A 27,846-nucleotide genomic window follows, 5' to 3' on the forward strand; every position below is an offset into this window, starting at 1 on the left:
AATGCAAGCAACATCTTTCTTAAGACTCTCTGAAAGATGCTGGTGGTTACACTTGTTCGTGCTGCCTCACAGGCTGCCACTGAATGTGGTGATGGAATCAACACCGCCTATCCAGACCCTCAGCTCTTCTGAGAACGTTGAATATTCTGTTTGCTTTCTTTCTTACCATACTTTTACCACTTTTTTCCAGGTTGCAAAGTAGCACGTAGACACAACTGAGGACTGGCATCAAGCAAGTTTAAGTAAGCTAAGCAGCAGATGATACATCCTCAACTTTGGGAGAAACCAGCATGAATATGAACACAAAAAATAGTATGCATACTATTTTAGAAGCAGATAAAGCAAAGCATTAAACTGTATTTTTACTTCACCTAACTGCATCCTTGTATCTAAAATGCAACTGTACACCTGTATGTTACTAGAGCAAGCACCAAGATCAAAAAAAGAAAAGAAGCCTCTACTGTCTGTACCTTTTACACAATAAAATATCACTCAGAATGAGTAATATCTTTCATCTGTGCAATGCAGATATAAATAAATATGTAAAATATGACAAACTACATCCACAAGCCTTACATTAGCATATAATTAGGTGACTAGGTACAACTTCTGGATATACACACCTTCCTAGAGCCCAGCTGTGAGTCTGGTAGGTACCGCCCAACACCAGTTCAAAACTCTTGCATTCTTCTCATGCAAAAACTTGGGAAGGGCAAGCCTTCTGCTTAGCAGAAGGAAGAGAAATGAAAACCAAACTTTCCATAGTTTGTTTTGTTAATTGTGAAAGACTTCCCATTTGAAGAGGAGTCCTGTTACAAGGTAAAGATACAACTGCATGCAATTGCAATTCTACTAGCGTACAATAGTCTATGCCAGCTAACTCTGCCTAAATGTGCCAGGGTGAATGACCACCCCAAACAAAGTCATGACTTCCAGCACCAAGGTAGCAAATACTAGTCTAGAAAAGAAAAGCAGGAAGCTTTGTGCAAGTCTTCTTCCAAGTGTATGAAAGACACCTTGAAAAAAACCCAAATGTCATGAACTTCCTCCTGTGAGTTGACAGAAGAACCTATTTTAGCATCTTCTGTGAGTTGATGGAATATGTTTAGTTTCAGTGTCACCATATTCTATTAGCTGAAGTAACAAAACCTATTAGCAAAGCTGCTGGGGTTTGCTAGAGCAGCCTGCACCGTGTGGAGCTTCATTAGGCACCTGACTAAGGACAGCATGAACCATCCTTAGTGGGAGTAGGTACAGGACCATGAAGCAGCTAGCAAGGATGGCTTAAAGTAGGCTTAGCCAGCAACACCTAATAATCTCAAGCTGAATACCACAGCAGGAGGAAAGCAACCAGCTGGCCTAGCAGTTGCCTTTTCAAGGGGAAAAAAAAAGCAAGGTTGTTATAATTCTGCTTTAATGATTATTTATCTACTTTGTTAAAGTTTCTTTTCCCTTCAGAAAAAATACTGTTTGTTAAGTTATTTGATCCATGGTTGCAAGTGAGAAAAACCAGCAAAAATGAACACCAAAAATGTTAGCATATTTTTCCCAGGTTCAGGGAAGGGGCTTGAACCAATGCTTTAGTAGTGTCCACCACTTAAATTTGATCATAATCCACGTTCCTACTAACCAAGTTCTGGCAGATCGGTTACACAATATAAAAATGAAAAACTACCCACACTTACTTGTACTTGATGTATTGCTACTGAAGCCCATGCAAGATTTGCTGTTGCAACCTGAAACAAAAGAGAAGAAACTAACGCTGAAGAAACCTTGAAAACCGCATGAGTTACGTGCTCATTTTCTCTACCAAGTTGCTACATAAATTGACTGAGCTGTTTTAGACAGGCAGGCAGTAACAATTTGTGGGAAGACAGTTATGTTGTGAAAGTCTCGGTATACCAGCATGAGTTTCAATTTTAGTAAGGTACATTCAGTCACAAGAGAACAATCCTCATTTTTTCTATCAAAAGAATGCTTACCATTACTCTCCAGAAGCGGTATTGGGAACCCATCAGTTCAGAAATACAACATCAAAACAAACATCCCATAAGCCAAGGGCTTTAAAAATTACATTATGTACACTGTTGAAAGGTGTCTGCCATAGAAAGAAAATATCCCAAAACAACTTTCTGGGGCTGTATCTCCCCAGCCACAGCTACTCCCAGCTGCAAACCGGCACTGTTTCTTTCGCTACCATTTTGGTGGCAGAAGAACCAGACCTGATCCCTCAGCTCAAGACTAGTGTTTTAAGTATGACAGTTTCCAGGCAACATTTCAAACAAATGTCATGTAAACTGCAGTTAACTAAGATGTGCTACCACGTATAATCTCCTGTCCTTGAAACACAGGAGCTTTATAGGAACACGGAGGACAGAAGTACAAGAGGTCTGCTGCTGCGTACCCTCCTAAGGTACTTTTTTAAATTTTATTTTTTTAAACAGAACACATTGTACACACTTTATAAAAACTGCTAATTGTATCCAAAGGCTTTCTGAAACCTGAAAATGAAAAGAATGCTTTAGAACACTCAGAAAGTGACCTTAAAATACTTTTAATTTACTAATAAAATGCTTTTATTTAGCAGCCAGTCTTTTCCAAGTAGAACATTCATGAACTTCAGTTACAGAAGGTATTTCATATAACATAAAAGATTCGTATTTGCACAGAATAATGCATGTCTGAGACCTATCTGAATTGTAGACTGATTAATGCAATAGGATAATTTTAAAAAATAAATACATTGTGTGTAAGCAGCAGAATTAATGAAGCCTGGTTTGGTATCAACGATTGTTCTTTGTTCTGTGAGCAGGGACACTGGCACCACCATACTAATCCAGCACCCTGCCATGACCTCTACTTACTGGTGAAAAAATACCAGGTGTGACACTGACTGCCCAACTAATATACATGTATGAGCATCACATGTATGCGAGGCTACTTAGGTTACTGATAAACAGAATACACAATTGAGAAATATTACTGTTTTTTCCTTTCTTGGGAGGGCTAGTTTTCATATCTCTTCTCTGCACATTTTCTGCTCTTTTCACAGGAATAATTCCTGTTCAGTACAGCTGAACTGCTCCATGGTGCATCTCATACCACTCAACAGACCAGGATAGAACTTACCCCATTTTGTCCTAACCTCTGTGTTAAGGTTCCCTTCCATGGGGAAGGGTACAGAGAGAAATGAATGGTACATTCGTCTTAATGAAAGAGCCACCTTAATGTGTAGATGGGACATAACAAGGATCTTCACCCAGACATGAGAGCTAAGATGCACTTCTAACACCTTTAATACAGCATTAGCCTTTGAGACATCTGCTCCATTTTTACTTGTTTGTACTTGACTAACAACTCGTAATTTTGGATTGACAAATGGACATGTATGGACAATGTAGCTACACAGGCCTCATATAAAGTAAGCCATGCAGTGCAGAGAACAGTCATGGAAAGGGGAAGTTAGTTATGAATGGGAATATCTGATGGGGAAGCGTCATAAGGGAAAAAAAAAAAGGCAGAAGAGAGGTTTATGAACAGCACCCAGATTAGCAGGTCATCCAGGTACCAGCACATCTACACAGAGTTTCTAAGGACATCTAGGTCAGAAGGCAAAGGACAGTCAGCAAATCTTGATGACTCACAGAGATGGGACAGGCTAGAGAGACAAAAGATGTCAGCTACTAAATGCTAAAAAAAAGGCTGACTCAAAACCAGAACATGGTCATCAACCTAGGAAGAAACCAGGAGACATAAGGACTCAACAGCCGGCAATCCCTGTCCTCCCATTGCAAGGCATCCTGGAGAGACTACCTCAATATGTGCACCTCTGTGTGCAACTCTTGGAAATACCACCTGGACACACACGTCTTGGTGCCTGAGAATGTGTGGAGGTAAGTCTGTGAATGCAAATACATTAAATCTCTTTTGCTTCACTTTTGTTTTGAAATAAAATCACTTTCCCCTCCTGTGAGACGTAGCATTGAGACTTGCTATAGTGTTGCTACAACACTGCAACATTATGTTTTACCATAAGGCTTATTCACTTGAGAAGCCACACCAAAAAGTTAACTAATAAGAAAAAAAAAATAATTTCCATACTGTAACATAAAGCCTTCCAGTAAAGTTAAAATTGAGATGCAGGATAACTCAGCGGTGTCCTTTTTTACATTAAGTTATTTCATTTTTTGACATTTGATTTATACTTATGTTTCATTCACCTGCTCTGCATTAACTTCTCTAACAACTCTGTATTAAGATTATAATCAATAAAGAAATCTTTAAATCTTGAACCTGTTTTTCCACAAAAGAACACAAGGTAAAATTCTTGATGTGTCCCTGTACTTGTATATTTTACCTCCTGTGACTGAAAATACAAATCAGTACCTATTTTTTTTCAATAATGAACATTCGATGAGAACAAAAATCAAGTATGACAAATGCAGAAGACACATGAGAAGAGTGAGAGAAGAAAGTTGGGTGAGGCTGAAGTGCTGACCATTGTGGGGAAGTGGAGCAAGGCTGGGCATGAGCTCACCTCCTGGTGACTAAGGTGGAAGGCTTCTTTGCCCCAGTGACGGTAAAGCTCCAGGATACCAATCAGATCACCAATTGCAGTGACAATTGGCAAACACAGAACAGATTGGATACGAGTCCCTGATTCCAGTCCAGTACCTTTGGGAAATCGCTCATCCTAGAAAATGTAAACATAATCTGATAAAACGTAAATATCATAACATTAACATGAAAGATATACTGACATTTTCCTCCCTCTCCTGGCTGATCAAATCTGCAGAAAAATGATAAAATTCACTAAAACTCATATCTCAGCATAATTTACACACAGTATTAAGATATCTACTAAAAAATTGCAATAAAAAAGTCTTGGCATTAATATACACATACAAATAACCTTGTTGATATAAAGTCAGAATGAGCTGCAGCTTTGGGTTTGTTTTTATAATATATTTTCTCTAATCTCACCGGCAGCAAAACCAGCAATTCGTTGCTTATGCCAGTCCAGATTAAGTAAACACCCAAACAAATAACACCACCCCACCACTACTTTCCCCCACCAAAAAATCCTCAAAGAATTTGTAATCATGAAGCGGACTGCTCAGATTTGAGTGTTACCAAGCAGACAGCAGTGTTTGTAAGAGAAGAAAAATGGAAATCTGAGGCTAAGGCTTTAGGTTAAACAGTTACAATCCTCAACCAACTCCTGAGGACAAAAATGTGTTCCCAAAAATTATGCATTAGAGTAAGAAACTTTCTCCTTCCCTTACTTATGCATCCTGAAAAAAAGGATACAGAAGTTACAGGAACAAATGTTAAAATACTTCTACCAGCTGCTATAGAAAGCCCAAATTAATAACTTCTAATCTACATAGGGAATGTCCAAGGCTTTATAGCATCACTTCACCATATAGGAAAACTCACAGAGACTTGCGAAACCACCTGGATGTCACAGATAGTAAGGCAGTAACCAGCTGACGTGAGCTAGACTCACTTCGTTGCACATCAATCCTTCAGTACTGTATTCATACCAAATGTTCCCTGCAGGCTGTGCCTTGGCAAGACAGACATTCCTTCAAGGCTGATCAAAATCTCTCCTTTCTCAAAGAAAACAGCAAGTAATCTCTACCTTAATTACTGAGATGACAATCAATCTGAAGGCTAGGAACAAATGACAGACAAAAGAGAGTGGGAAGCACTTTGCAACATGAGTCTCCTGCTTTCACTTTATAATACTGTCCTCCCCCCCAAAAAAAGGGCTGGCAAGTCTATCTGCAAGTGCTTCTCACTGTTGAGAAGCTTCTAAGATCACATGAAGACAAACGCTGTCACCAAAATTAATCTCCCTGTTCAGTCAATAATCCACTAATCCTGCAAACCAACAAAAAAGTTCAAAGCTCCTCCCCACTCCACCCTGATTTTATTACAAATGCAAAATCAAAACATGCAACCCTTGTATACAAGGATATCACGATATTAATTGGAAATTACTAGTAACAATTTAAGCCCTATGTGTGACTGAAAAAAACTTAATAACATATAAAATCTTTACAGTCCAGGGTGCATAAAAAGCACTGACTGTTACTACAGTGAAAGTGGCTTCTGCCTTTTATTATTTGTGGTTCTCACAAAATACCATTGAAGTGTACTCACATTAGGCATTTGGTATTTTGTTTATAACCCAGGTTTGCCCAATAAATGTAATACATTTTTAACAAATATTTTAAAATATAGAGATAGCAATGTCCAATTTTGGCCACAGTATCCAAAGATTGTTATTCTGGACAGAACTCAAAAGGATAAAAAACACTGAAGAGAGAACAGAACTTAAACCTCCTTGGTGTTCTCATAACCACCTGATCGTGAAGTGTTCTCATAAAGTAGTTTAAATACCAGTTTCATAGAATTGCATAGATGCAATTGAGAGGATGAATTTTTTTAAAAGATCAGAAAGGGCAGACATACAGAGTGCCAAGAATTATCAGAATATCACCTTAGGATTTTCTGATTCCTTTTATGGACACAGGCCTGAATTTTGATACCAGTTACATTATTGTGCCTTTCAGGTAGGTCTACTGATATTACAAGTGTTCTAGCCTTACATTAGTGCAAGCAGAGATCAAAATCCTGTCCAACAACAAGAATTCTGATTGACGTTCTTGTCAGTGTGAGCCCTGCATTATGATTAAATCTAACTTTGACTATATGGAAGTCTTCTTGTTTGAGATTAGCACACTAAGTATTTCAAGACCAGGAGGACAGGATTTTTGACTGAGAGGTTTTTTCCTCTCCAAGTGACTATGGTACCATTACTTCCCTTATCTGACAACCAAAAAAAAATGTTGAAAGACAAAAAAAGAATCTTTAAACTCAAAAATAAAAGAGATATTCTGAAATTATTCCATCAAGCTAATCCAAACTCAAATTTATTTTCTTGGTAGCAAGACAGATGTAAATTCTGTGATTATACATTCAGCTCAATAAACATTTCAGCATCAAAATATTCATTCTAAGAACGTCCTGTAATTATCTCATTAAGAAGAGAAAGCTTTTTACCCCCAGAATATCTTCTACTAACAACGTTTTTCTGGATCTGGCTACATAAGCAGATACTGTAGTTCCATGTGCAATGGGCCCTGCAGGAATGAGCCGTGGTTGTCCTTCTTTAGCTCCTGGTGGTGTAAATACACACAGACTCTAGTTAGAAGGAAAAAAAAAAAAAAAGAGAGAGAGAAAAAAAAACGCGATTAGAAAGCATGGTTACTTTTACAGAGTTACTCTGCTACCTATGTAGTGTAAAGGATTGAATAAAGTAGATAATGTAGAGAAACACAGCCTTTGGCAATGGTAAGTAGTTGGATAAGCCCTTCTTAACTGTTTTGAAATATTAGGAAATCCCACTCCAAAGTCCCATTCAGACAGTGGATAACTCTTCTGCCGAAGTCAGTCATCACTTATGTCAGGGTTGGATTGCATTTGCCTTGAACACTCCATAAAGATTCACAGAGGAAAATATTAACTTGTAAGAGAAAGATTTTTTTTTTTCTAGGACACCCTCACTCATTTATTTCAATAAAAAGTACTCAAAAAGTAGACATAATCTTTTAATTTCTCATTTATCTCATCCCAAGTAAAGGTAATTTCAAAATTATCCTAACACTGTATTTCCTGAAATCCAAGTGACTTCATTCATTCCCTCTACTAGAAGAAACATCTATCTTACTTGCTGCCCCCCTAAAACTGCCTCATTTGCTGAAGTCAGGTACGACAACAGTCACACCACGAAACTCATCCAGAAATATCTGATAAATATTCTACAACAAAATATTAAACAAGTGAACACCACCAGAATGAATGGGATTGTAAATATTTTTTTACAAAAAGAAAATTAAACACACATATAAAGCTCAAACCTGCAAACTCTTCTGTACGCCAAACACTCTTCAAATCTAAAATTTCTTTCATTTTTGGATTAAAATAAACTTGATGGAACAGTAGAGTGCTGGAAAACAATGTCCCTATCATAGTCTCTTTAAAACTTTCCTTTATTTTTCCCCTCAGATAACCTGCAAAGTAGCAGTCTCTTAGTGACAACTGATTTTGAAGTCACAAAATCACAAAAAAACCCCAAACCAAAACCCTAATGCAATCAGCAGGAACAGCTATTTTACAAGCAAAAAGTTTCATCTTCTGTTTAACTTTTCTACCTTCATCTCATTACATCTATCAGTTTAAGTGTCTCCTAACACCACAGGATCCCAGACAGCCTCAAAACTTTAAAGCATTTATCACTGTCACACGCTATTCAGCACAGCCGATCTATTACCCTTTAAACACAAAGGGAATTTAGGCACATGAAGAATAAATTACATGGCAAAATTTACACAAAGTGTTAGAATGGCAGGGATCAAATCTATGTTTCAAAGGCTTCATCTTAAGTGTCCTAACCTCTTGAGCGATCCCTCCTTATACATTCTTAATATTGACACAACTAACGCATCACCTCAGAGACCTGCCTTGTACTGGCAAGTTGTGTTTTCTAATTTACTATAACTAACAGTCCAAATTGTTTCAGTGATAAATTTGTTAGACCAGGAGTATATCTAGAGCGCTCCTGCAGTACATAACTCTACTACTAAATAGCTATATGATTTTAAATTATGAACTTAAAGCATATGAACTAAGATGAAACACTTTAAGCAAAGATCCTTGCTAGGAGAGTAGAATTTTTTAAATTTTTTTTTACATTTACGTATATAATACCACAGATAGATGATAGTGCCACCACACAATGTATTACTAACACTCTTTGTAAGAATGGCCGCATGTTGTGCCACTCTTTTGTACTGATTATTTTTACTATCAGACTTTGCTTTCATTAGTGCTGCTACAAGGGTCAATCATCCAAGATTCTACAGCATCAACGGTTATGATAATTAATATTAATTACATCTAATCTGTCTCCTACGTTTGTCATTCACAAAGGTTTCCGTAACAGTAGGCAAAAGCAGATGCATGGGTAGCTCAGAATGCAGCATTGCCTTGAAAGACTAAACAAAGAACTTCCAATTTGCTCAAATAAGATTTCAGCTTAGGCTCAGTAGTAAGCATGGACCTTCACACTGGAGTTGTTATGATTTAAATATCATGCTATTATATGCATAAAAAAATATATATGCAGAAAAAAAAAACCAACAGAGAATCTAAGACATCTATGGGCCTGATTCATTAAAGAAATTAAGTGAAATCTAGACACTATGAAACCAATAGCATTTTTCTTATTTTGCTCTCCTAGACCTGTGAGGTCAGTATCACTATAGCACCTGAGTACCTCACAATCTCTAACTATACCTTATTACAACTTCCCTGTAATTTGGATGGTGACACTATCTTCTTTTTATAGATGGAAATTACGATAAAAATTTTGTATTAATACAGTTATTTTAGCTGAGGCTCCAATTACCATTTGGGTATGAACTTCACAGCTCACCACAAAGCCTACAGAATGTCTTGCACTATGGCTTAGAGATAGAGCTAGAGTGAGCCAAATGCACCACAAGACAAAGAAAACTCAGGTGTGAAAGGAAGGAGACAGATTTCAGAGATGGATAGTTACCAATCTGGGATCTGTGAGACTGGGTAAATTACTAAACAGGGGCTATTTTCTTGTACAGAATATTAAATGTACAATTTGCAAGTGAAAATTCAGCATCTACTGTCAGCCGTAGAAAATGAAGTGATGATACGAGGTGCATCCTCTTGTAATTGTCATTTCTTTATTCTACAAACATGCAAGGTACATTATAAAACATGCTTAAAAACTCCGAGAAGAACACACTGAAATGTTCAGAAACTAAGGAGATGCAATATAATGCACTATATGTAGGTACTCCTGCAGCAATGAAGGTATCTTAGCTATAATGGACTAACAGCTTTTTGGAAGGAGAAAGTTGGACTTTACGCTGAGGGGAAAACAAATAATCAAAGTACAGAATTCATAGCCAAAACAAGAATGAAGTGTACCCAAGAAGAATCAGGAGTTAGTGAGTTCAAAAGATAAAAAACACTCAAAAGTCTGACAAAACCAGTAACTGAGTATTTGTCTTGCTCTTAAGCAGAAAGTCAGGTAGTCTCAAAAAGTTCAGCAAGACAAGGAAGAGAGTTTTCTATCCAGTTATTCATTTGCCAATATTGTGATATAAGTGTGAATTAAACTACCTTAAAAGAAAAGATAGAGCTGCCACATAGTATTTTAGCACTGACAAGTCATTTCAGCATATTTATTTCATATGTCTCCTGCAGCTGGAAGGAAAGATACTTCTTCCATGGAGCAGCTCTACTGAACATGCATGGTACTTACACCACTCTGATGTCTTGCATTATGGTACAAGTGCAGGAAATCTTGATTTTTTCTGTTTATTCTAATCCCAAACCTCAACTTTATTCTTCAAACCCATTTACACTCACAGCTTCTTTAAAGAGTGGTTTTTAGCAGTGAAAGACACTGAAAAAGTCAGAATGTTTATTTTCCATACAAATTATGAGCATGTGCTACAAAAAAAAGCAGCACAAACAAAACCCAGACAACAAAACCCATTAAATCAGTACATTAAATCTGCCAGAACAAGCCTGCTCAATTTACCAGAATAAAAAGCACCATTTATTCTTACTTTCTTATAATCTAATAAAATAAAGATACATATAATTCCTAAATGAAAACTTAGTTTCACAGTTACTTGCCTTCGTAAGCTTCGGTTTTATGTTTTTACATGCACTAAAATAGAATGAAAAAGAACATTTTACATAACAGATCCAAGAAAAGCACCCCATGGTCTGATAAAAGTGCATTATTCTAATAAAACTGAAGAAATTACAGTTCACAATTCATTTAAATCAGTGTTCTGATACTTTTTTTTTTTTTAATCAAAGAAGCTAATAAAAGGTTTAGGATATAAAGGGCATAGAAATACTGAAATACATATCTTCACAAATATTTGACCTGCTACACTATATGCTTTAGGAAAAAGATTTACTATTTAAAAAGTACTTTTATAGTAGGAACAATAACACTATAATCTGTTCAATACTGAAAAGGTGATTCATATTGCAGAGTATTGCAAAATGTAGGAGATGAAACACAATGTTTGAAGTCTGAAATACGTAGTCTAAGTAGTGGAATGAGTCAAATTAAATGAACAGGACACTGTAGACCAAAGTTGATCTCTCCAAAGTTTAACACTTTTATCACACCATTCTTCTTACTTTTTCTTAAGACATATTCAGTTCTTTATGCCAAGATAGCATGTGCAACGCTTAGCTAAGTCACTGTGCTATTTAAATTACGTGTGTAAAATGTGGTTTTCCACACTGGCCTCCTGAGTCATGCCCATAACTAAATATGAAACAGCACACACACCCTCCTCTTCTCAGAAACATCTTCTCAAAACAATATACAAAGATAAAGGACATAACCAAGTGGCCACTTTCACCAGAAAACAAAGAACTCACTTTTCCACACATATATATTTTTCTCCAGAGAAGGTCTTCACTGGACCTTCAATGCCTAAAAAACTGTGTTGACACCAGGAAGGGTTCCTAGCAAAAGTTGCTTTTGCTAGCAGTCTTTCATGTGTCCTTGTCTAAGTATCGGTTTGGCTGGTAAACACCTCTGCTGCTATGAAATACTGCTGTGGGTAGGTAGCCCTATATTGGAAAAAGCTTGTGGATATAATTTTATTTCCAGTGCTAGAGTTTTGCAGAAGCAATTCCATTCTGCTTCTTACAGGAAACTGCAAACCCCACTGCTAAGGGGTCAGTGATCAAAAAAACTCTCCAAACTACCCAGTAGGTTCCAAATTTGCCACTATTCCTCCTGACTGTACAGGTAGAAAGGTATGACTGTGCAAGGGCAGACCTCCACCTAGACATCCTACCAACCACCTTTGATCTCCAAGGCCACGGAACAATAGATAATCTTATCCTGATCATGCAGCACTATTAAACAGAAAGGCAAATTTTCTCATAACCACATATAAGCTGCAGTTAGTCCATAAGCTTCTACCATTCCACACTGACTTTATACATACACCTAATAAAGCTTCATGACTGTTGATACATTCCATATATGATCAATTTAAATCTGAATGACTTTAAACATTTGTTGCCAATTAAGGATGTGGAAATTTCTCGAGTTTTGCTGGCATTTTGTTAAGAAAGCTTTTGAATCCTAGAAGCTGCCAATGGCAAGGTCAGCCAAACAAAACACAGTAAGAACAAAAAAGCTGTGCTCTGCTCTACTGCAGCATGTGACTGAAATAATCTCTGAGGCATCCCACAGACACAACTTTAAGGGAATCTCTTTAATTACCGCTGTCCAAAAGCACCAGGTGTTTCACATCAGCTATCCAGCTCACATTTCCTGTTTTTCCTTTTGCTTAAGTAAATACTTACAAAATAAAATGTACTGTAGTAATAATAAAATTTGGAGCTCACCTACTCTCTTCTAACAATGAATCACTCCAGCATTCTTTTAATTTGCAAATGCACATTCAAATCATCCTTCAGCAGCTCAAAGGGTAATTAAAAATGTTCCCATGCAGACATCAGATACATCGTATACAGCTTCACAAGTAAATGAAGAAATGGATAGATTGGGCCCTTTCAAATTACTTGCATTTCTTTAGTGGGTTTGAATGTTTTACTTCAAAAGCAGACTAACATTTTGCATTTCTGGTAATGACACTGAACAGTGATTAGTAATCAAAATAAGGAACCAGTGGATTTTCAGCCACAACTTAATATATAGTCAATAAGAAAGGAAATATGAGAATATAAAGTCCCATAATTTCCCAAATACTATGCTGATAACTCAATAGGTAAAAGGACAAGGTTAAGGAGACAGCAGGATGCCTGTGCACTGCTCACAGTATCTTTTGCTGCTATAACCACTTGCAGTGAGAATGTAAGTCAGTATCAGAAACACATAAACATGAATAGCTCTTTACTGACACTGCAATGTCACTGTCTCTCTCCTGGCAAAAGTTAAGTAGTAAAAGATATCTAGTGTAGACAGAGCGTTAAATATCTCTACTGTCAATGAGGGAGAAGGCAACCAAGATGGGAAAGTCACTCTGGGTTTGATAAACTACCAAAAGAGCAAACACCGGCTTGGAGAGCGAATCCTTTGGAAGCTTCCAGGTTCACGCATTCTGGCACCCAGCAGCCCATGGGATCCTGCAGTTCCCTATTTTTATTCGTTTCCCCTCCCTTCCAGACACACACAGAATCTCCTTACCTACATCAAACTCAACTACCCTATTACCAATAACAAAATTCACCCTTTCATATTTCATAGTTACTTTAGGTATAGGCAACATATGGTAATTGCTATTGTCTTTTTAAAATGCTAATATATTAACAAGCCTTCCAGTCTACAGGAATGCAGAATGATGTACACGGTAATCAGTTCTTGAGGGATATCAACACGAAAGCACTCTTAATTCACAGCTAAACATGGCAAACTTGGCTTTCAGATACATAACAAAATCAGTATGTTTCCAATAAGCCATAATACCATGGCTTTTGGTGCTGTCTTCTTGGTGCCATGCAGAGTCTGTTGAAATTATGAAGTAATTTATCTTGAACCTCTTTTACTGTGGCTTAAAAAACCCTCATTACTCCTTGTTTGTAAGAGCTAAAACCATGCATGTGAAGAACTACTGATGTTCATCCTGTCATGCTGTTGTAACTTGGCCCCATGGTTGGTTTTTCTAGTGAAAATCTAATGCTTGACAGAGGAAGCAGATTAAAATCCCGTTAAAAGAAAAGATGAGGAGTAGCAGCATTGTGTCTTGTAACACAATGCCATCAGCACCTCCTCTCAGATATTCTTACAGTGATAAGCAAGTATCTACAGTTTTCAGGTGCTTTCAGTCTTTGGATCTTCTGATAAAGAGGTCAACCGCAGGTGTAATTGATGCTATCTTTCTAGTGGCTGTTGGTGTGTAGCCCATGGGAATTCGTACAACACTGAATCCCAACCCACAAAGGCTAGAAATCATTCAACTAACTATATAAAGTTTGCCAGGGTTGGATTTGAACTGTAAACATTTATTGCTCACCATTTCACAAACTGCTCAGTTGTTTCTTCTTTTTTTTTTTTCCTTCACAATATTCCTTATAACTAAGCAAATAACAATCATTAACTGATTTTTCTAAAATTTCTTTGCAGAAAAGAGGTCTGGATAAAAATCAGGTTGAATGATTAGAATGAGGGTTGAAGTACACACATGACAAGCATTCCATTAAGAAACTGTTTTGGTGGTAACGATGTCTGGATCCTGATCTAGTTTCTTCCACAGTGAATTTTACTGATAAAACTGACCATAAAAATGCTTAATGGAAAACATTTAATATTCAACTGACACTAAATGAAAGCCTTGACACTAAAGCATTGCTATACAACTTGATGCTTGGGGGGGGGGGGGGAAACCCCAACATTAAAGAGAAATAGGAATTAAGTAAGTTGATATTAAGTGAGCTTAATGGTTTTTACTGCTCACATCCTTTTCTGTTCAAGTAACAGCAATAAATGTTTACTCCTGGTAAAGGATGCAACAACCTACATGTAAGACCACAGAGCCTAACGATAAAATTATTTGCAGATAAGTATAAAGTCTGTGCCCTAAGGCCAGGGTTTTTTTTTCAGGAATAAAACTCATTACAGTAACCAAAGATGACCACGAAAACCAAACAAACAGAACTAATTTGGAAATTATCCATAGGGAAAAACCCTGGATTTGTAAACTGGCTAAGTCGAAGTAGTAGCCCAATACTACCATGGTAAAATTTGAAAGAGCTGTAGGCACTTATGTCCTGGGTTTAAATGCAAGTGCAACAATCCTACTACATGAAGCACACAGGGATAAAAATAGGAAAAAGAAAACAGCAACTACCTCCACTGTTTATAAAAACTTCTTATTTCTTCTTGATAACTGGCAGTGTACTTGACAGGAGATTTGCATTTTTAAACTACATGGTAGGTACAAATGTTGGATACTTGTGAAATGAAGACAATGCACTTACATGCTGTAAAACAACTAGTAGTTATGGTTTGGGTTTTTTTTTTAATGTTTTCATCCTTTTGAATGGTATCAGTTCCTAACTGCACTTAATTCCTGGAAACTTCCCAGTTGATTTACGCAACTGAAAAACGCCACAAGAGTCATACCAGTTCATTGACACAGAAAACCAAGTTAACACACCTCTCTGCCATCCCTTCTGTTTTAAGGCATCGTCAGCTAAGCATTTTTCTGAAAAATGGTTCTCCAGACAGTTCTCACCTCTGGGGATGATGTTGCCCCAGCTTTCACAAGTAACGTACTGTAGAGCTTCATTACAGCCACAACTGGTGAAGCTTTCCTAATGCCAATCCAAGTCTACTACTTCTTGCCCTACACAGTGGAGGTATGAAAAAGTGATGATTCCTTTTCTTTCTGCCTTATCCAGGCATATCTTCACCCCTCAACTTACTTTCTTTAGACCAAGCAATACCAGTTCCTTTGTTTCCTGACCATTCTCCCTGATCTCTCCTGAACCCAATTCAACTCCTCCAATTTTTTCTTAAAAGTGCAGTGCTTAAACCAGACATATTATTCCACCTGACACCTTAGCAGTGGACAGAGGAACGGGGAAATTACCTTACACGAAGAATAGATTTCTGCTTCTGCTACATTCTAACAGTGCCTTTTTTTTTTTGCTACAGCAATGATATTGCTGACTCATGTTTACCTTCAAATTCACTGCAAACCCCAGAATCTTTCTCAAAGTCATCAACTGCCCTACCCAGAGAGAGGTAATCTATGAAGAGCCCAGCACTTGTCCTCACAGAATCATTGTCCAGTTTCTTCAGACCATTTTCCCAAGATCATTTTGAATTCTAATGTGTCCCTATAAACACATCTGCAGTCCTTCCCAATTTCACGTAATATGCAGATTTAATAAGCCTATATTCTTCCTTTACCCATGCATTAATGAATACACTGAGCAAAACCAGATCCAGGATAAATCCTTGAGGATTTATGCAAAATACCCTCCCATTCTGAGAGTGAACCACAAACAACTAGTCTCTGTCTAGTTTTTCTAACCAGTTCTGCATTCCTCCTAAGGTATATTCATCATGACCCTATTCCACAAGTTCATTTACCTGAATACTAAATGAAACAGGACCAAAATTTCACTAAAATATATCTTGACAGTTATTTATCTAATGTCTTTCAGTTTGGTAATTTATTGACTCAAAGTTAAACTCAGACATTATAACTCATCAACAGCCTTCCTTCTCTGCCGAATACTACTATTCACTTGCAAATAATACAGCAACTGATTTCTTCCACTTTATATATACAATTGATTCAAGGACAGAGACCAAAATTGTCTTAATTGACTTGCAGCTAGAAGGGTTTAACCTGGAATCATGTTTAAAAGTCTCAAATTTCAGAGAAGATGTCTACGCATTCAAAATAATGTGCCGTAGCCTGGCACAAAAACCTGAGACAGTTAGCAAGCAGTAGATGTTTTTTCCTTGGTTCTTAATAATTCAAATCACCCACCCCAATAATTCACTAGGTGGCACTGCACATCAAGCTGCAACAATTTCCACATGACCAGAAATTCTAGAATTGCTGAATAAGATCCACCCTGAAGCACAGAGTATGTGCACATATTTGTGGCCTCACATAATTATTTCTTACAATAAAGCTTTTGGAAACTTCTATCTGAAGCATAGATGATCTGTTTGTCAATACAATTTGCAGTTTCAGGAACTAAGTAACACTCACAAGACCTAGTAAAAGCTACTTTAAGTGTATGCCTATTAAATTCCAAGTCACACATCTTTAGTAGGAATCACAATGTAATCATGAGGTGAATTACTCACACAAATAAGGACCATAAACAGGAAGCATCTGAAGAATCACAAAATAATACATTAGAAACTGTGTAGCTGCAAAATATTTCAGAAATATTGTCTTGTAGAGATGTCAGCTTATGTGCTTAAATCATGCCCAGCTAGCATGGTACTTAGGCACACTGATTTACACACACACACCATCCAATATGAGGATTTCAGTAAATCCTTTAAGTCATGTTTGAAGATGACAGTCAATTAAAATCATAACATGAGAATTATGAACTGTATATTCATCCCCATAAGGAATAAAACAGAAAACTGAAATAAAGCCAAGTCCTTTGCTGGAGAGTTGTGAAACATTCCTATTAGATTTGGAAGTCATTCCAGTCTCCAGTACCATAGTATTTGCAAATTGGCTGTTACGTACCTTAAAAACAAATTATTTTATTTGCATAACTGCACTAACACATGGATAAAGATAATTTCTTAGATATGGAGAAAGTTCAAGAACCAGAGGCAGTATGGGCACATGTCTGTTCAGATCACTTGACCCTGACAAGGAAGCTATATTGTTTCTAGTACCTGAGTATTTTGCAATGCATTCTACCATACATAAGCATATGCAAAACCAGATTCTGATACACAGCACAACTTTACAGGGAAGGAAGGAGTTGGACACGCGAGTGGTACTTACCTGCTTGTAGGCAATCCTTTGAAAAGAGAATCATACTATCAGCACACCCTTAGCAAGGAGTGCGACAAGTGCCAGCTCTCTCAAGCAATTTGAACAACCAGAAGGTCACTAAAATAACTGAACCGGCCACACTCATTCTAGCACCAAGTCTGAGTAATACTTGCATAAAGACACACACTGTAACCTGCAATTAGTGTGGCATCTTCCATTTCAACCAAATTCACTCAAGTAAATATCCTGATGGCATTCAACTTGACCTGTCAAGCAGAAATTACCTCGTCCTTATGCTGTTATCCAACTCTAATACAAGTCAAGATATAGTTTTGTATACTTCAATAGAGAGAAAGAAAATAAGGCCATAAAGAAACTTTACATATGGACAAGTATTTTAACAAAATCACACTTGTGCTGTTAAACTCCAAAGGATTTTTTTTTAACTAAAACAAGGCCATCCTTTAAAGGCCAATGTATCATCTATGTTTTGCAAAAAGGACCAGCTAATCTAGAGCTTTCCTTCACATTAAACAAATTTGCTTTCAGTTCTAATACAATTTTAATGCAAGGGAAGCGCTGTCCATATTATAAACTGCACCAAAGAAAGATTTACAATGAATTCTTAGTAACCCATGGAAAAAAAATTGCGATGATATGCCAATTCTCTGCTCTCAATACTAAGGCATAATAGCACACAGCATGAAGTAATAATTTGCTGGTTTTCATTTTGTAAACATCTAGAATTTCTGTAAAAGAAAGTTATCTTCTAATTAGAGACTCACTATTTAATCTAGGCTATGGAAATCTCATATTGCAAAAACGTTCTTTAGCTGAGATTAACACATGCCAAGATTCTCAAATTTGAATTTCTTTAAACAAGCGCAAGTATACCTATACATATTTACAGCATGAGTGGAAACAAAGTAAAGTTAATGCTTTTGCTTCAGTTTTGATCCTAGGTACCCTTATATAGTTGGAACACACATCACTAAATGGTACAAAAGCATTTGGGAGAAAGTAGGTATCTACTTATTAACAGGATTCTTCCATTCTTACACAATCCCCTCTCCATACCTAACTCTCAAAAAGACATATACGCACACTCCAGAAAAGCTGTATTCAGACACAAATTATTTCTTTGAAAGCACGGTAGAAATAACTTACATCAGGACTAGTTCTGAAACATGAGGCTGCTGACTGCATAAATACAAGCAGATCTATGTATATTTCTCAAGCTAACAAACAAAAAGCCATATGTTAAATTTGAAAAAAAAAATTAGTTTTGCTGAATTTGTGAGACTTTAGTCACAAAACAATCTCCAAAAAATTAAGCCGCCAAAAAACAGAAGCCGTTCTTCAACATGTGGCCATAGGTGTTCAGCAACTACTTTACTTTGTCCAGGCTAATGATAGGGTTTTTTATCATTTATGAAACTTTGGCTTAAAGACTTAGCTCCTTTCTGCCATTTATGCTATGCAGAATCTTTTTATTCCATTTAAAAAGGATATTTAATAAAAATAAATAAAATACATTGCCAGTATTTGCTGGACAATGGTTAATCTTACTTGGACACAGCCTTTAAATTAAATATTCAAGAGACAAAGATATCCAAATTAATTTGCAATGACAATTTCTTACAAAAAGTAGGCTAATGCATTACCATTTAGTTACAAGGCTACAAACATGAGTCTGGCCCAAAGCCCACTGATGTGAATGGAAAATCTCACACTAACTTCAAAGGGCTTGGGATCCGTCCCTATAATAACTACATGAAGAACATTCCATTTTGGGAGATGCAGCTACATAGCAGTGGTTAATAAAGTCAATGTGTGTTTTTAGTGGTTGGAACTTTTTTCAGGAAAGAGTTATACTGGGAAGCAAATAGATTCAACTGCCTAATAGGCTATTAAGAAAAAAAAAGAAAAAGCAGAAGGTCATAAAGTGCCCAGGCCCTCAAGGTATCAGAAGACTGGGAGGAATCCCATATTATGCCACACTAATCTAATAGGAAAAACCTCACCATAGTAAAAATTCTCTAGGTCTCAAGCTGTAAAGTTAATTTTACTGTAATCTTTTACAAAGCATTTAGAGATGAACATGCTCATCTGGCATGCAGTTACTGCCACGGAAGCTGCCCAGCGCCGTGCATTCAGAACGGATGGCTGCTCTTCCTGCAAGCTCCTGCCATTGGCAGCAGGAGGAAGCTCTTCAGAGACCGTTTGCATCACCCCCCACCCATGACAGTGGACGTTGTCACCTCCTGATGAGAACCAAAGATTTGATTCACAAAAGATGAACATGTTACTTAAATTACACCCCTCAGTGAAAGGGTTAGTAAAAAATATATGCTATTTACATATTTACAGAACTTATTCGGAGCAGACCCGATTTCTGAATAATAAAATGGATTATCTTTATTATATGAAGTAATAATTTAATGAAAAAATGCAAAACCCATCTCCATTTCTTTTAGGAAATTTCCATATGGGCCTTCTTCCACATCCTTCAAATTAGACACTATCTTTTTGAATAAGTAAAAAATTTTCTAAGGTGAGGCTCAAGTCACCTGCAGGTTTGTACATCTTTAACCCTGTTTCCATTATTTCAGAAATGTCATTCTTTTTCTGAATTCAAGTATTTCACAAAGAGCAAAGGAAATTGGCTAATGGACTATACAAAAATAAACTATTAAAACTGGCTGTGTAAAGTAAGGAAACAAAAACAATGAGAAAAATATTTTCCTCTCTAGTCATCTTTCAGTAAGGAGAGTTTAATTTGCTTCCTGAACCAATGAAAGACATAAAATTTCTGACAAATTGTGATTTTTAAAGTTGATGGAACTGACTGAAATATAAACTGCATTTTCTTCTTGGTAGCCATGCAAAGTAACTACAAAATCTTGTATAACAGTAACTGTACAAATGAATCTGGATAGAAAAAAAAGGTCATGCATTCTAAATGCCAAATAAGAAAACAGCAAATATTGGACTCACTGTTATTCAAATTATTACATCAGAAACTATTTTAATACATAAATTTTAAATGTACGATTTCTTCTATGCTAACTAAAATTTACATCTGAATTTTACACTATCTCATTATCAAGTTGCAGCTGGCAACAGAAGACCAGATAACATTTTAAAAGAAGATCAGAGAGGTAACTGGATGAAAAGAATAGGCTCAGCAGAGAGTAAATCTAAGTTATCCGTTTGTTAAAGACAATTAATAACGGGGCTAAATCACAAGTTAAATTGCTGCAGTCAGGGAAACAACAGCATTACTGTCAAATGTTTTAAAAAAATTAAAAGGCCAAGAGTCTAAATGCAGGAAACATTTTTTTCATTGCCATTATGTTCAATAAAATTCTATTTTACAGAAATAAAGATAACATAAAGCTAATATTCAGCACTCAGATAATATTTCCTGCTAAACGACGTGCAAAATAAAATCAAAATCTCATTGTCAAATTGGAAAATGCACTAGTAACTGTACAGAAATGCAGCATTTTAATCCAGTATACTTACATTATTGCATTCACCCAGGAAATATAGTGCAAATCCATCAGCTTTTGTAGCTGCCAAAGCAATAATAAAAGAAATAATTGTACTCACTGGGGGAAATGGAACTTACACAAGATCTCTGAGGTGAAACCACAGATTCAATTCCACTTATGACAAACATCTAAAATTCTAAAGGTGAAGGTCTATTGCTGTGCCCCTTGAAACTTCTCAGACTCTACAAAGTTAGAGGTGCAAGATAATTCTTGTTTTCCCCCTTGTCGTTTATTACGTTCTAAACGATAATTAGAAACAACCTCTTTATACATCTTACTATTATTCCAAAACCTAATGTCTGTAAACTCAAATTCATTCATATGACAGTATAGAAGTAACATAAGAACATGTATTTACAATAAAATCAGCCAGATAGCATTATAATTTCCATGAGTAAAATGAATACCATTCATAGATGGTAACCTATATTTGTCCTTGCCTTAAGATAGAAGATTATGGGAAAATAAAATGTTGCAAATATGGCCATAAAAATGCGTTTCAAAACAAACTGTTTCTATTTTCAGCACCTGCCCCGCATTAAAAACACTGACACACACCAGAAAGTTTATACTTGTCAGATTTCTGCCAGATCCAGACTGTGGTATGAAACAGGGTAAAGTTAAGTTCATTAAACTCTCAAAAGTTTAAAGTCAACCAACCAACCTAACTTATTGCTAAAACGAAAACTCTCAGAATCAGAAGAGGATGTAGCAGTCAGGTTTTTTTCATTCCACTTTACACAACAGACTTCGATAGTTTGAATGTCAGTCTGTCTGTCTTTCTAAGAGTTAATAAACATTCTAGCCAGTAAATGTACATATCTGATACCCTGTTTTTATGTTAACACAAGAATGCATTTAGTACATTTCAGGGCAGTGATTATGCTTGTGTGTGATCAACTCAGTTGGCTTGCTGCATTTCTTTGACAAAAGAGAAAAAATCCCACTGTGTAGTTACTTGCTTATTGTTAACTGTGTAACACCAGTGAGAGTTTAGGGCATGGTAATTTGCATTCAGATTTTAAATCATTCAGCAGCAATATCTAAGCACATTGAGTTATGAGGCAATTAAGCACTGTAAAGGAAATATAAAAACAAATCTCACCTGCCTTACAAAAGAAAAAATAAAACTGAAAAGATAAGCAGACCCTGTCTCCTATAGCTTCTCACTTGCTGTGTTTTAACAAAATCCAGTCTGACTTGCTGTGAGCTGGACATCAATACCCAAATAACCACTTACGTAAAATCAGTAAACACAAGTGGTGCTTTTAAAACGTCATGTATATAAACCAGAACTATTACTCATCGTTATAAAATTGTGAAGTAGCAGGGATGGTAAAACCTTTCTAAAGAGTTGACTGACAGCTATACTGAACAAAGCTACTGATACTTTCTACCTAGTGTCTGAGTATATCCACCCCAGTTAAAAAAAAGCCAAATTACACTTATGTTGTTATTGGGATTTTTTTTTTATTTTTTAACTTTTGATCATATATAATATTTTCTTACCACAAAAGGTACTTATATCAGATAGAAAAAATGGTTAAACAACTGAGTGTAATTTGAGATCCCACAAAACATATGCCCTCCTTCAGTAACCTCTCAGTTTTGTTTCAAAAGGAGTTCAAGTATTCAGTGATATTACTTGTAGAATTTTTTTTTTAACTTCCAATATTGACATAGCAACACTATCATAACCAGAATAGTCTATTCTTTGGTTCATTTAACAGGGGACTCTTAATTTTGCAATTGAATACACAGTTCTCTCCAAAGATGAAATTCACTTAAGTGCAGTCAGGGATTCACTGAGGGTCAGAAGGCGAAGTTCATACTGAGACAACACCCAAAGAAAATACTCTTATCCCTCAATACCTGTCTTTATTAATTAAACCACGTAAGAAATGTGCTGTGTACTGATGCAAAGTAACAGCTCAGAGACATCTGATTCTCTTTCTTACCTATTTTAATGATGCTGCTCAGTTCATACAGAAGTAGTTGATTATCTCCTCCTGTATCCAGGCGCTGTTCGATGTAGCTGTTCAATTCGTACACTACACCTTGCATATTTGTATCCTGGTACTATGGAAGCAAAGATAAGAAGAACATTTTAGAATAACTCAGATAATATATTTAAAGCCTGCAAAATATAATTCATTAAAAATAATACATTGATATTTCACTACAGAGTCGATCACAACTGTCATAATCCAGCTGCCTGAAGAATGGGGTCACCACCAAGCAGGAGGCCCAGCGCTCCACTCTATGCCCCGTTAGACGTTTGTTCAAAGTGCACTGAGTACAGCACCGAGCAATTAGTAATTCCAAACCTGGCCAGGGTCCCATGACAATGTCTCAAGAAGAAACTGAGATGCAACAACTAGAAGGCAAGTAACCTCCAACTCCTTCCTTTTAAGCTCCTACTCCACCGCAAAAGGAGGCAATTAGCTGCCTTTGTCATCATCTTCCACCTCAAATTCATGAACCAAACGACAGAACTGTACCAAGGCCCAGAGCTTTGAGGTGGTAGCTCAAGATGCTCAGCCTTTCAAATACAGCAGCAATTAACACCAGCAGACTGAAGGACAGAAATCGCATGAGTCAAAATCATGCCAGCCACTGTGGTCTAATAGGCATTTGTTGCAACTGAAGATGGCAGACAAAGCCAGAAAGGGATTACAAACCAGTTAGGATATTTAGATGGGAGCAACGGGGTACTGGTTGCTGGTACGATGAAACAGCATGACATGCCTAAAATCTCATAGGAAAGGAGATGCAGCATCCCTTAAGGGGCCCAGCTGCATTTGGTTATCCAGTTCCCGAGTCCTGAAACCAAGTCCTGAAGGGCTGACAAAACTGGCAGTAAATGTGCATGTGTGGCTTGACAGCGTCACAAACAATAATTTCACAGAAAGCAATATTTGGCAGTAAGTAAAGATTCACTACCCTGCCCAAAACTAGTGATGTGGTAACAGAAGAACGTAATATGGTCAATTACTTACTGAACTCAGTGATGCAGTAAACTAAAAATGAAGCTGGTGATATTTAGACGAATTAATGTTGCTTGAAAGACTAAGACTTATTCTCCTGCTCATTCATACTTTAGAGCTAAATGTAATATAGACCAGACTAATGTAAACAGTACTATGGAAAATGACACGGAAGTTCAGTAACACAGTTTACCCACCACTCCCGCATTTATGTGCATGTGTGAAACTCTGCTCCGTATCTTTCTAGACCTTCTCTGTCTGTAACTTTGGGTAAGCCCGTACATGTGACACTGATGGATTAAGCACATTACTTACACAATATATTCCATGATATAACTTTTATTCCCACTATTACTTTCATGCATTTCTATGTACAACACACTATGTCATGAATACAGAGCATATAGTCATGTATTTAACCTACATTTGGCTTCTTCATCTCAGAAAAAAAAACAAACTCCACCAACAAAAAGCCTAAGTGCTTGCTGGATAATATAAATTCCTAATTACTTTAAATTAAGCAGATCTTAATCTTGACTTTAAAGTGGCTTCTGAGAACATAGAATCTTTGCTGTGACCGCCTCCTAACACATGGTGCTATATTAATCTATTGCTCCAGATATATTAGATATATCAGAACATTTGAGACCTAGGGTGTCCAAAATGTTCTCAACGTATAACAAACTTCACACTTAATTTCTTCTATAACTTCCTGTGATGATTATAAATTTTGACAGCGATGTAAGGTCACACTGCATGCATGCATGCATAAACTGCTCTAAGTCTTGAGTTTACAACACAGCATGCCATTACTGTATGGCAGTTGGCAAGCTTCCATTGACTGTCCTCTGTTGTATCCCACATTTACTACTCTATGATTCTTCAAAGGGAGAAAACAATAGCATAATTTCATGAAAGTGGAATTTTTATACATACGATATAAATATAAGTAGCTATATAACAGGAAAATGGTGAATGAGAGTCTGTATTATTCATATGTGTTAACCCCTATCTGCAAAAGTATGTGTAGCCACATATCCTAAAGCAACAACAGCTAATCAAGTGCACATGCACAAAGCCTTTGTCATGTGGAAAAATGCCATCTCAAAACTTGGAATGAATACGTATCTCTTTGCCCGTGATGCACAGTCAGGATTTAAATCAAATCTTCAAAGGTTAAAGCTAATACGTTAAGAGAACACATCATCAAAATGAGCCCACTGGCATAACAGCCATGGCAGAATAACAACTCTCCCCGTAATCAAGCAGCAGTTCCATGTGCATAGTAATTACATAATAAGCTATGTGCCCTTTATCTGCACCTCTGCAACATATGCTTGCAAACATTTTGTAAGCAGGGCAAATCATTGCATGCATCCATGTTACTAAAAAGATGGTAGCTGTGGAATACATACAGTTGCAATACGGCAGATTTCTATTGCTGACAAGCTGTGGATCCACAACTGGCCAGATGAATAGAATTTGTCCAGATTCTCGACTAAGTAATTCTATGACTTAGATCAATCACCAGCAAAGAATTACTCTGTGACGCTGTAAAATCATTTTATTTTTATTAAAGTGGACTGAAAGAGGTTTATTTGTTTGGTTCTAGGTATTTTAGATTGGATAACCACAATTATGTTTGGTTGAAAAGCCACAAAACTCTTTATGAAACCATGTATTTAAACCCTGAATAAGTCATCAGCAAACCTTGGTGCAAGCACTACCCAGTGTGGTTGCTAACAGAGACCTGTGCATATCTGGTGTAAAACTTACTTTAGGAAAATAACACCTCAAAAAAATATTCGACACACTTGGTGTTTGTATTAATACTCAACTCCTTTTAACTAATTCATTCTTCCCATTGCTGACTTCCTTCTATTCAGTGTCTACAAGTATTTTGGCATATTTACTGTAAAATTCTGAATTTCAGTGACATTACATTAAAATAAAAACAGGTTTAATACTATCATACCACTATCATGCTGGCATTATATTTCTAGTAGCTGCATATATTATTATGCTATGAAAAAGAACTAACAATTAAGAAGGTAAATCCTGTTATAAATATTCATATTCAAATTTATAAATATGAAAGAAGGAAGTTTTTGCAGGACTTATATAAAAATATTTCTATGGTTATTTGTCTTTATAATACTGTGGTGCAATAGAAGACAGCAACCCATGACAGGTGATTTAAGAATAGTGCTGTGACTTAGATCTAAACAAAGAGGCTAAGAATCACAAACATTTTATTCCATGAAAGGAGATACTGAAATATCGTAGAGTGAGATGAATTTTAAGCGTTCATTCTAAACAATTAAGACACACAAAAAAATATTCAAGGACACAATTTAATATCTAAAGTAAATTTTATGTATGACAAAACTGAAATGAAAATTAATTTCCATGCTTTCATGCTTATAGGGTAGTTCTGCCAGGGGCATTTTATGCTCCTGCAGGAAAGAAAAAGCCCTTCTGCTGCAACAAAAAGCCTTCATTAATACAGCACAGGGTCAATAAGTGTCAACATAATCCAGAAGTTGATCTGTTTTCTCTGTAACTTCTTAAAATGTCTTCTGAATAGCAACGAGAAGAGCAAGTTCCTATATAATACTTACTCCCTACTACAGAGCTCTTCCTCCACAGCAACAATCGCCTGGTCCTGCAACAGATACATGTCCTTTTACAGACTTCACAGCATATGAAATTATTACAGGCTAGGAGGAGTTAGAATAAACAAACAGCCCAAATTCCATGTAATGTGAAGAGGGATTGCCAAATCTACTTTGGGGATGGAGAACTTCATTGGATGAGGAGAGGGGGGAAATAAAACAAACCAAACCACCAAAACCCAAAACTGTGAAAGCCACAAAACGTGGGGAAGTGGCCACATCCAGAGAGATTCCTCTTAATGTTGCTTATTTTCAGCTCTAATTTAGGCATCTTAGGCTGGTTTCAGGACGTCAGCGAGAACCACAAGACAGACCTAGACCTCTCTGTCAACTGATGCAGGCGGCCTCTAGCCAACCACAGGGCTACGAGGGCCGGAGGAGCACTGCCTTCTGGGAGGTGGCTGTAAAGTCCTGTTTTGTTACAGGCTCAATGGAAAGGACAGCATAGGTGTTTTGCCCAGGAAACAGGAGAAGATGCTGAACAGTCATATCAGTATGCTTTGGAAACAGGCTTTTAGGAAAGCAGGGACCAATTCTTCCAGCAAGCATCAAGCATTTTATTAAAAATTTTCAAAGCTCCTTACCCACCCTTTCAAGTATTATCAGACTGAAATGTAGAGAGGCCCTGGGAAAGCAGTATGGATCTTCACAACCAGTGCTTCAGGGCCAGCCCCTGGTGCCATCCCAGGCTTCCCCTATTTTGTTTGCTATGCAAGAGGAGCTGGGAGGTGAGGGGCACTGCCTGACTCACCACTGGGCAGGCTGGCTGGACAGACCGTGCAATGAGGACATTAGCAGTGCTGAGCAAGCTAATGTTGTACATGTTGTGTCCAGTACCCCCTTATCCATTTGCAAGGCACTCTAGAGGAGTCAGAGGGGCCACACGATGCATGGGTGGCCATGAACGTAGTCTGAGACATGTAAGCAGGCAAAAAAAAACCCTGCTCAAACCAAACCACCACCACCAAAGATGAAACAACCTCAAAAAACTGAGGACAAAAATGCTTTGTGAGGTCAA

At 36.9% G+C, this 27,846-nt stretch overlaps 1 protein-coding gene across 2 annotated transcripts in view; it reads right to left on the bottom strand.

Moving 5' to 3' along the window:
* Positions 1 to 27,846, bottom strand: part of PDE10A (phosphodiesterase 10A) — a 195,931-nt gene that overhangs the window by 40,423 nt on the left and 127,662 nt on the right. For both annotated transcript variants that reach the window (XM_075088069.1, XM_075088068.1), the window contains 5 exons: positions 23,125 to 23,245; positions 21,138 to 21,187; positions 7,072 to 7,212; positions 4,538 to 4,693; positions 1,686 to 1,736 (listed from right to left, as the gene is read on the bottom strand). In XM_075088069.1, the coding sequence (XP_074944170.1) occupies positions 1,686 to 1,736; positions 4,538 to 4,693; positions 7,072 to 7,212; positions 21,138 to 21,187; positions 23,125 to 23,245 (519 nt within the window). The remainder of the gene's footprint in view (positions 1 to 1,685; positions 1,737 to 4,537; positions 4,694 to 7,071; positions 7,213 to 21,137; positions 21,188 to 23,124; positions 23,246 to 27,846) is intronic.

Source organism: Phalacrocorax aristotelis, chromosome 3, assembly GCF_949628215.1.
Source record: "Phalacrocorax aristotelis chromosome 3, bGulAri2.1, whole genome shotgun sequence".
NCBI classification, from domain to species: domain Eukaryota; kingdom Metazoa; phylum Chordata; class Aves; order Suliformes; family Phalacrocoracidae; genus Phalacrocorax; species Phalacrocorax aristotelis.